Source organism: Salmo salar, chromosome ssa06 (assembly GCF_905237065.1).
Source record: "Salmo salar chromosome ssa06, Ssal_v3.1, whole genome shotgun sequence".
Classification (NCBI taxonomy): Eukaryota; Metazoa; Chordata; class Actinopteri; order Salmoniformes; family Salmonidae; genus Salmo; species Salmo salar.
The window spans coordinates 79,629,687-79,640,655 of record NC_059447.1 but is presented as its reverse complement, the minus strand read 5'-3'; the positions used below and the strand labels follow the sequence as shown (position 1 = coordinate 79,640,655).

The 10,969-nt window shown below is 42.4% G+C and overlaps 1 protein-coding gene across 13 annotated transcripts in view; it reads right to left on the bottom strand.

Annotated features, from left to right (window-relative positions):
- LOC123743496 (centrosomal protein 43-like) overlaps positions 1 to 10,128 on the bottom strand; it is a 23,914-nt gene extending 13,786 nt beyond the window's left edge. For 2 of the 13 annotated variants that reach the window (XR_006770329.1, XM_045721047.1), the window contains exons 1-13: positions 9,657 to 10,128; positions 9,299 to 9,352; positions 9,072 to 9,126; positions 8,867 to 8,955; positions 8,625 to 8,762; positions 4,027 to 4,083; positions 3,795 to 3,865; positions 3,385 to 3,440; positions 3,200 to 3,261; positions 3,014 to 3,091; positions 2,498 to 2,554; positions 1,569 to 1,786; positions 1,224 to 1,289 (exon numbers count right to left, since the gene is read on the bottom strand). Coding sequence is in view for 8 of the 13 variants with exons in the window: in XM_045721047.1 (XP_045577003.1) it covers positions 1,224 to 1,289; positions 1,569 to 1,786; positions 2,498 to 2,554; positions 3,014 to 3,091; positions 3,200 to 3,261; positions 3,385 to 3,440; positions 3,795 to 3,865; positions 4,027 to 4,083; positions 8,625 to 8,762; positions 8,867 to 8,955; positions 9,072 to 9,126; positions 9,299 to 9,352; positions 9,657 to 9,740 (1,085 nt within the window). In the remaining 5 variants the exon portion in view is untranslated. Of the gene's footprint in view, positions 1 to 1,223; positions 1,290 to 1,568; positions 1,787 to 2,497; positions 2,641 to 3,013; positions 3,092 to 3,199; positions 3,262 to 3,384; positions 3,441 to 3,794; positions 3,866 to 4,026; positions 4,084 to 8,624; positions 8,763 to 8,866; positions 8,956 to 9,071; positions 9,127 to 9,298; positions 9,353 to 9,656 lie in introns of all 13 variants that reach the window. The other 11 variants (XR_006770331.1, XR_006770332.1, XR_006770333.1 and 8 more) reach the window with 9 other exon arrangements.
- Between the last annotated feature and the right edge of the window lie 841 nt (positions 10,129 to 10,969).

The window sequence follows — 10,969 nt, the reverse complement described above, 5'->3', positions numbered from 1 at the left end:
GCAAGTATAAACACCATGGGACCATGCAGCCATCATGCCGTTCAGGAAGGAGACACGTTCTGTCTGCTAGAGATGAACGTACCTTGGTGTGAAAAGTGCAAATCAATCCCAGAACAGCAGCAAAGGACCTTGTGAAGATGCTGGAGGAAACAGGTACAAAAGTATCTATATCCACAGTAAAACGAGTCCTATATTGACATAACCTGAAAGGCCGCTCAGCAAGGAAAAAGCCACTGCTCCAAAACCACCATAAAAAAGCCAGACTAGGGTTTGCAACTGCACATGGGGACAAAGATCCTACTTTTTGGAGAAATGTCCTCTGGTCTGATGAAACAAAAATAGACCTGTTTGGCCATAATGACCAAAGTTATGTTTGGAGGAAAAAGGGGGAGGCTTGCAAGGAGAAGAACACCATCCCAACCGTGAAGCACAGGTGTGGCAGCATCATGTTGTGGGGTTGCTTTGCTGCAGGAGGGACTGGTGCACTTCACAAAATAGATGGCATCATGAGGGGAGGGAAATTATGTAGATATATTGAAGCAACATCTCAAGACATCAGTCAGAAAGTTAAAGCTTGGTCACAAATGGGTTTTCCAAATGGACAATGACCCCAAGCACACTTCCAAAGTTCTGGCAAAATGGCTTGAGGACAATAAATAAATAAATAAAAAAGTGTGGGCGAGCAAGGAGGCCTACAAACCTGACAGTTATAACAGCTCTGTCAGGAGCAATGGGCCAAAATTCACCCAACTTATTGTGGGAAGCTTGTGGAAGGCTACCCAAAACATTTGACCCAAAATAAAAAGCAATGCTACCAAATACTAATAAAGTGTATGTAAACTTCTGACCCACTGGGAATGTGATGAAAGAAATAATTCTCTACTATTATTCTGACATTTCACATTCTTAAAATAAAGTGGTGATCCTAACTGACCTAAAACAGGGAATTTTTACTAGGATTAAAATGTCAGGAATTGTGAAAAACTGAGTTTAAATGTACTTGGCTAAGGTGTATGTAAATTTTCGACTTCAACTGTATATTTCAGATGACCTACTATAGATAGAACAGGGTTGTGTTCATCAGGCACCAAAATAGAAGAACTGACTGAAAGTTGCAAAATTCTTTGTTACAGTGCTACCTAATGATCACAGCCCTATATTTCCAACTACGAGTCACTGTAAATGAGCCCAACTCATTGAGTTTACAGTGAAGACATACTTACTCTTTCTGACTGTTTTTCTTGTTAGACAGACTGGGCCCTGACTTACTCTTAGTCAGGGGGACACTACTACTTCCATACGCAGCATGACAGGAGAGAGAGAACATTCAGTGAGCAGAGCCGCACTGCTCTACACAAATTACAGCAGGTTGGCTACAATACTTTGTCACAAAAATATCCTGCAGCACCACTTTTTCCAAATAGACCTAACCCCTCAGAGTTGATTAAAAACCCTGCATTTTAAGATTCTTAGATATACGGTTGCAACATTTGTCACGATACATTTTTATACTAATATTAATGACATGCATGTTTTACATTTATCACTAATGCATTACTCATCCTCACCAGCCATAGGTTTTCTGTGGTTTAGGCAGAGGGTCGTCAAAGAACGAGTCGCCCTCGTCTGCGTCCTCCTCCACCTCAAGACGCTTCTTCTGGCTCGCCACGGGGGCGTTGCCGTTGCTCCCGGACGTCTCACTGTGCCTCGACACCAAATGACCCTGACCTTTACCCTTTAGAGAGACGAAGTTCAGACTGGTGTCACTGTGGCTGACCTTCTCGCCCTGTGTGGGACCATACAGGAACAAGACAACAAAAATAGAAAAACACACATTTAAAGTTGCTTCTGTTTATTTGAGTGGGTTAGCTCGCATTTATTTGCAAATGGTAAGAAGACTTGAAGCGACAGGAAGAGTTAGTTGTGGCACTGAAATATTTGCGAGGAAATGTTGACAACTAACCCATTAGCTATGTTAGTCTTACCTACTATATCAACCATTAAGACAGTTGAGAGCTAACCCATTAGCTATGTTAGTCTTAGTAAACCATTAGTAAAACACATGCACACAGCACAGGCAAGAGATTTTCAAATCAAAACTGTCAACACTCATAATTCATTAGAATCAGATGATTTGGATGAGAAAGCACATTATAGAGGCTGTATCGCAGTAGTTAGAGCCCAGTTAAGAAGCAGATGAGTTGTTAAGCTGCGCTGAAGACCGCTGTCCCATCTTCCCTGTGCTAGTGGTGACACCAAACCAATTATACAACAGGTAGGTCTAATCCTGAATGCTGATTGGTTAAAAGCGCATTCCAGCCAGTGTTAAGAGAACTTCCCCTCGTTAAGTTGGTATGAGCATATTCTACACCAGGGTTGTGTTCATTAGTGCAAACCAAACAAAAACGAGTTCAGCTCGTCCCTCCCCCCTTTCGGAACATTTTCTTCCATTTGGTGTCTAATGAACACAAACCTGTTCCCCCACCTTGCAGTTTACCTTGGTGCCAGCCTTCTCCTCCTGTGCACTGTTCTTATGTCCTTTAAACCTGGGGATCTGTGTATGAGAACACCGCTATCAGCTTCCTCCCACATTTGCTGCCTCACTAACATGTTGGGTACTGGGTAGGCCCTAAAAGGAGGCTACATTTAGGGAAAATAAAATACAGTTTAGTCTACTGACCTCTTCATCCTTTTGAAAGCAAGTGTACATTTCTTTTTATCAGAGGCTTTGTTTTAACAATCAACATTCTCTTAAATGTTCATGTCATTTAGACCCTATGTTCACATCCTGGAAATACAGAGCTAGGTCTCTTGTTATGAGTTCATGTTACGTTAGGGCAAGTTCAGTAGAAATTAATTGATTCGCAAGTAAGCTGTTCACAAACAGGTATTAAAGGAATGCAATATTAATTAACAAAGTAAGAAAATAGTTATGCTATGAGAAACTATTTTATAGACAGAACTACAACACTAGAACATGCAGTGCACTATAGTTTGAATAGAGCCAACATACCTTACTCGCCGGTGAAGGGCTCATCTTCTCAACATATCGACTGGGATTGTGAATGACATCACTGGTGTCATGGGTGATCTGGAAGGGAAGGACCCTTATGACAATGTGTTGATTCACAGAAAGGAACGGTTCATACAAAGTTCAATCTACAATTTGATCTATAAAGGAATAGTAAAGGTGTCTTACCACACTTCGACACTGACTGAAGAAGCGCTTGTACAAGCCCAGAAACTCTTGGAAGTCACTAGCTACAGAAACATAGAGACAAAGCATCAGAGCAGATAAAAATGTTTCCCTCAGCTTTGTGTTGCCATACCTGTAACTATAGCAACCATTCATTAACAATATGTCACTTCCTCCAGAACACTTACTGGAGGCTTTGTCTCCAGCTCGGAGCTCATCGGTGACGAACCTCTCCAGCATGTTCCTGTTATTGGACACACAGACAACGACTTGTGTTAAAGCTGCAATATGTACGGGAGTTGCAGCGATGGGACAAGACTAACTACCAACTAGATATCACAAAATTGGGGAGAGAAAAAAAAAAAGTTAATTATGGCGTAGCGATTTCTGCATAGTGCACCTTTAAGGAAAACTGGATGAACTGTGGATTCAGACCACAAGTAGCATTGTAGTACCAGCTTTGCAATCAGGGCAGGTTTCCCAGACCCAGATTATGTCTATTCCTGAATGACAAAGCATTTTCAATGGAAATGCATGCTCTTTTGTTTAATATTGGTCCAAGAATGTGGCACTCAGTGTTTTGTCTGCACAAACATACTTGTTGAAGTTGGGAAAAACATCTCCCAACAGAGCTTCCAAATCCTCTTTGCATATCCCATCAGTTCTGTCCTGTGAAGCAGATAGTTGAAACACAATAAGAGCCAGGATCTTGGAAGAATCTTGGACATTTAAACACCTCCACAAGACAGGCAATGGAGACTGTATGATCATATTTGAGCACACCTAAATTTTAAGACATGGCTTAACAATATTTGACTTAAAATTACCACCTTGTCATAACTGTCAAACTTCTGCCGAGCATCTGCTATTTGCCTGGGGGATAGTTCCTACAAAGACAAAAAGGCAGAACAATATCAGACAAAGCAATCGCTCTACATTTAAAGAGCCACTGACCACGCCGATTGGCATGTGTTTTCTATTACTCGTTAGAAAAATTTAATTTCAGTCTTGGAGGAGTGTTTCCTAAACAATTCCGCCACTGGTTAATGATGTTTTGTCCCTCATGAGACATGGTAACCTATTTCACTTCCTCAAAAGCCAAAGAATAACTAAGATAACTCAAGAAATCTGTAATAAATGTGTACATTTTCGCCAAGAATGTTTTAGTTGCACATTTATCTAAGGTGTTTGTTGCGGTATTTCTCAAGTAAAAGAATGTGCGACTTGTCTTATGTAAATAAAGTCTGGCTGATGGGCAGGTCTGTCTCACTGTCTATGCTATTGGATAGAGAGCAATCACAGCAACTGTTCACCCCCATGTTAGTGGGCAAATGGACATCGTCAAATCAAAACCCAACCTTCATTTACACGTTGCGACTCACGTATGTCCAATGTCCATTTTAGATGAGACTGACTTTATGATCAAATTTCCACTTTGCAGTCAATTTTGACACTAATATATTTTTGACACATATCGATGCCACAGAGGTCGTTTTCAAAGGAATTTGTTGCTTTTTAAAAAGGCAGCCTCTTGGGGAAAACAAACTAACTTGTGAGCATGAGATTCATATCTACATAACCTGATTCAAACTGTCCTTTGTGGTGTTATATGCTAGTACTACATGTGCACCTTTGTGGCCCACAGACTAGCCACGTGAGCTCATTCTGATGATTTGAGCAGAGTATGAAACATGACTGGAAGAAAGTAGGACAAACTTGTTATGTCAGAAACTCGATGATCAACAGGAAAACCATTTGCTCTCAATCATCTGTCGACCTTTCAAGCACAATTCATTCTTATGATCCAGATAATATTAGCATTTGTTAGTCATATCTGCATTTGGTAGTCAATGACAACCATGAGAAATACTAAGTTTATTTCCTCTCCAGGCAGCTCAGGTCTATGATTACATCTGTGCGTTCATGTTGTAGGCCAGTGACGGGCAACTGGTGGCCCGTGGGCCACCCCCGTTTTGTAGGCCCGTGGCTCAAATAAGAACTCAGTCTGGGTCTCAACTTACTGTTTAAAGTTAGAATAGTAAAATACAATTTCTACATTTGGTTGTGCATCAGCAGTTTCTCTTGTTATGTCAGTCACTCAATTAGCCAGGGTAGCTAACATTTTTTAGATTGGTAAATGAGTCTAGCCAGCTATCTAGTAATCATGGTCGAATTACCGACCGGGGTCCCCCATTGATTTTGTTAGTCACTCTCACTCAGATATCATATTAAAAACTGCAAACATTTCTCTCAGCCCCATGGCAAAATGAGCAAAATTGAATGAAATTAGTTATAACATTTCTAAATCTTCTCTCCACCCCATGGCAAAATGTGAAAACTTGTTTTAAAAAGGCAAAGTGTTCTCTAAACACCATGGCAAAATCTGTATAATTGCAGGAAATTCTCTCTCTGCTGTCAAGAGGGGACCGCTAAAATGTTTGATGTACAGTACCAGTCAAAAGTTTGGCCACCTACTTATTCAAGGGTTTTTCCTTTATTTGTACTATTTTCTACATTTTCAAAACTATGAAATAACATATAGTAGCCACCCTTTGCCTTGATGACAGCTTTGCACACTCTTGGAATTATCTCAACCAGCTTCATGAGGAATGCTTTTCCAACCATCTTGAAGGAGTTACTACATATGCTGAGCATGCTGGCTGCTTTTCCTTTACTCTGCGGTCCAACTTATCCCAAATCATCTCAATTGGGTTGAGGTCGGGTGATTGTGGGGGCCAGGTCATCTGATGCATCACTCTCCTTCTTGGTCAAATAGCCCTTACACAGCCTGGAGGTGTGTTTTGGGTCATTGTCATGTTGAAAAACAAATGATAGTCCCAATAAGACCAAACCAGATGGGATGGTGTATCGCTGCAGAATGCTGTAGTAGCCATGCTGGTTAAGTGTGCCTTGAATTCTAAATAAATTACCGACAGTGTCACCAGCAAAGCACCCCCACACCACCTCCTCCATGCTTCACGGTGGGAACCACACATGCAGAGATCATCCGCCCACCTACTCTGCGTCTCACAAAGACACGGCGGTTGGAACCAAAAATCTCAAATTTGGACTCATCAGACCAAAGGACAGATTTCCACCGGTCTAATGTCCATTACTCGTGTTTCTTGGCCCAAGCAAGTCTCTTCTTATTGGTGTCCTTTAGTAGTGGTTTCTTTGCAGCAATTCAACCATGAAGGCCTGATTCACACAGTCTCCTATGAACAGTTGATTTTGAGATGTGTCTGTTACTTGAACTCTGAAGAATTTATTTGGGCTGCAATTTCTGAGGCTTGTAACTCTAATGAACTTATCCTATGCAGCAGAGGTAACTCTGGGTCTTCCGGTCCTCAAGAGAGCCAGTTTCATCATAGTGCTTCATGGTTTTTGCGACTGCACTTGAAGAAACTTTTGAAGCTGTTGAAATTTTCCGGATTGACTGATCTTAATGTCTTAAAGTAATGGACTGTCGATTCTCTTTGCTTATTTGAGCCGTTCTTGACATAATATGGACTCGGTAAGCTGCTCTGACAGCTGATGTTTAAAGTTAGAGAGGGAGATAAGACTCCAGCTTCACTGATTTTTGCAATTCGTTCCAGTCATTGGCAGCAGAGAACTGGAAGGAAAGGTGGCCAAAGGAAGTGTTGGCTTTGGGGATGACCAGTGAAATATACGTGCTGGAGCACGTGCTACGGGAGGGTGCTGCTATGGTGACCAGTGAGCTGAGATAAGGCGGGGTTTTACCTAGCAAAAACGTATAGATGACCTGGAGCCAGTGGGTTTGGCGACGAATATGTAGTGAGGGCCAGCCAATGAGAGCATACAGGTCGCAGTGGTGGGTAGTATATGGGGCTTTGGTGACAAAACAGATGGCACTGTGATAGACTACATCCAATTTGCTGAGTAGAGTGTTGAGTGAAGTGAAGGATCGGTAGGATAGTCAGTTTTACGAGGGTATGTTTGGCAGCATGAGTGAAGGAGGCTTTGTTGCGAAATAGGAAGCAGATTCTATATTTAATTTTGGATTGGAGATGCTTAATATGAGTCTGGAAGGAGAGTTTACAGTCTAACCAGACACTGAGGTATTTGAAGTTGTCCATATATTCGAAGTCAGAACCATCCAGAGCAGTGATGCTAGTCGGGTGGGCGGGTGCGGGCAACAATCAGTTGAAAAGCATGCACTTAGTTTTACTAGCATTTAAAAGCAGTTGGAGGCCACGGAAGGAGTGTTGTATGGCATTGAAGCTCGTCTGGAGGTTTGTTAGCACAGTGTCCAAAGAAGGGCCAGAAGTATACAGAATGGTGTCGTCTGCATACAGGTGGATCAGAGAATCACCAGCAGCAAGAGCGACATCATTGATGTATACAGAGAAAAGAGTCAGCCCGAGAATTGAACCCTGTGGCACCCCCATAGAGACTGCCAGAGGTCCGGACGACAGGCCCTCCGATTTGACACACTGAACTCTATCTGAGAAGTAGTTGGTGAACCAGGCGAGGTAGTCATTTGAGAATCCAAGGCTATTGAGTCTGTCGATGAGAATGTGGTGATTGACAGAGTCGAAAGTCTTGGCCAGGTCGATGAAGACGGCTGCACAGTACTGTCTTTCATCGATGACGGTTATATCGTTTAGGACCTTGAGCGTGGCTGAGGTGCACCCATGACCAGCTCAGAAACCAGATTGCATAGTGGAGAAGGTACCGTGGGATTCAAAATGGTCAGTGATCTGTTTGTTAACTTGGCTTACAAAGATTTTAGAAAGGCAGGGCAGGATGGATATAGGTCTAACAGTTTGGGTCTAGAGTGTCTCCACCTTTGAAGAGGGGGATGACCGCGGCAGCTTTCCAAACTTTGGGGATCCCAGACGATACGAAAGAGGTTGAACAGGCTAGTAATAGGGGTTGCAACAATTTCGGCGGTAATTTTAGAAAGAGTTGTGTTTACCACTGTTTTGGTTATTATATGATTGCATGTGTTATTTCACAGTTTTGATGCCTTCACTATTATTATACAATGTAGAAAATAGTACAAATAAAGAAAAACCCTTGAATGAGTAGGTGTCCAAACTTTTGACTGGTACTGTACAGGTAGATGTAAATGTACCCTGGTGAGTGGGCGAGTGAGAAGGTAGACAAATGTGGCTTTACCCCCCTTACATCAGATAACAGAAGGCCAGAGCAGCGAAAGCAGAGGGAGTACAGAGCAGGAAAGCAGTCCATTATAACCACAAGCTGGACACTCCATTAAGATGAAACAAAACACTTAACAGGAGGTGAAGGATAGCCATTTAAGAGCACAATCAAATCAGCGAGGCTTCGGGTTTTGACAACTGCTAATGTCAGAGTCTCTTTGGACAGCAAAGGAATACGCTAATGTATGTGAATGAATAAATGTATGTAAAATGGTAAGCCCTGTGTACTGGTGTGTCTTTACCGCTGAGAAGATGGAGGCCTTCTCCCTGTGTCTGCCTCTCTTGACAAGCTCAAGCAGCAGAGGAGTGGTCCTATTCATATCGGTCTCAGTGATACCCAGATCACGGGACACCTGCTCACGGCTGCCCAGGCCATTTAGCTGAAAATAACACACACACACAGTGAATGCAGCACTGACATTTCCAAGTATTATATTTGTCTAAATGTCCAGCCAGCCCCATCCACTGGGAGTAAAACACCCACTGAGTTGATCTCTGGCTGGAAGACAGCAAGCGTGAAGTCTATGTGGAACACCTGCAGGAAGTCTATGATAAGGCTGGCCACCAGGCATCCTACAAAGGGAAAGATATGATTAGCCTCATGAAAAAAAATGAGTAATTGTAAGGTATGTTGATTATGGGATGAGCAGATTATGACAATCATGGTGGATAATAAAACCCTGACTTACCATCCTGTGTATTAAGACATTTCTTCAAGTTTTCATTGACAAGTGGAGTTTTATTCTGTGGGGTGAAGTGAATGAGAGTGAAGCAAAGGTTATGCAGAAGTGGATAAATCATATGCTTTAGACACATCCATAAAATTAAAAGTCATTATTAAAGAGAAGCAATAAGTAGCCCGAAGCTATCAGGATTTTTTGAATATCCTCCCAAGTCAGCTAGTTATCTATCTTACCTCCACTCTAGCTTGTTCATCCATGGCCAGGAAGACAGCAGCGCGCATTTCTGCCTGCAAAATACCACAACACCAAAAAGAGGGTGTTGGCCAAAGCAAGTGGGCCGCATAAACTAGTTAGCTATACACTAGATAGGTAACTAAGTACCTAAATATGTATACTTATGAGTTAGCTAGCTGACTAGCAGTTGGTCATCCAAAGTTAGAAGCTAGCTAGCCCGCTGTGAAGCCAGATAACGTTACCAATGTGCTAGCTATGTAGCTATTGCCAAATTTTAACGTTAGCTGTGTTACAGCAACATTCTCAATCTTTGAACTGTCCTTTCGACATAGATTTACACGTTATGTAGCTACGTACCTTTAGTTTATTCAACACCCCATTGTTTTCTAAGGTTTGGATCAAAAGACCCCGCAACTCACTGTCGTCCTCCGTTGCAGACATCTTTCTTTCAGCTGACAACCAAAACAAACGCTGAGGACAGGGCAACTATCTGATACTTCAGCAACACCGATTCCAGGAAAAAGGAACCGGCAAATCCAGCGCCTGTTCCTTGCACGAGCTAAACTGCGGAGACGTGCATATCTTTAGCGCCACAATGACTCTGAGTCATTGAGAAATATGACTGAATTGAAATGTCCATCAGATCTTTTGATTGAAGTTGCTGTTGATTTGCTGACCTGTCTCATGTGTCAAGGTGCAATACCTACTAGGCTACACTGTCCTAACGTTTGAGTACTTTTTTTGTGGGTGGTTTGGGAATGGTTGGTCGTGACATTTGTTCCATAGTGTTCTCTCTCAGTTGTGTGCCTTTACAATAACATTGTTTTATTAAAATGTAACCTTTATTTAACTAACCAAGTCAGTTAAGAACAAACTCTTATTTACAATGACTGCCTACCCCGGCTAAACGCTGTGTGCACACCAGCGCAAACGACGCTGGGCCAATTGTGCGCCGCCCTATGGGACTCCCAATCACGGTCGGATGTGATACAGCCTCGAATCGAACCAGGGACTGTAATGACGCCTCTTGCACTGAGATGCAGTGTCTATTTACACCACTGCGCCCCTCGGGAGCCCACGCCGTTTAGATCTTTGCTTATCAAAAAAGATGCACGTCAAATAACGCTATTCGACGCTCAAATAAGATTTTCATTTGACACGTCAAATAGCAATTGTATTATATACTGCTCAAAAAAATAAAGGGAACACTTAAACAACACATCCTAGATCTGAATGAATGAAATAATCTTATTAAATACTTTTTTCTTTACATAGTTGAATGTGCTGACAACAAAATCACACAAAAAATAATCAATAGAAATCCAATTTATCAACCCATGGAGGTCTGGATTTGGAGTCACACCCAAAATTAAAGTGGAAAACCACACTACAGGCTGATCCAACTTTGATGTAATGTCCTTCAAACAAGTCAAAATGAGGCTTAGTAGTGTGTGTGGCCTCCACGTGCCTGTATGACCTCCCTACAACGCCTGGGCATGCTCCTGATGAGGTGGTGGATGGTCTCCTGAGGGATCTCCTCCCAGACCTGGACTAAAGCATCCGCCAACCCCTGGACAGTCTGCGGTGCAACGTGGCGTTGGTGGATGGAGCGAGACATGATGTCCCAGATGTGCTCAATTGGATTCAGGTCTGGGGAACAGGCGGGCCAG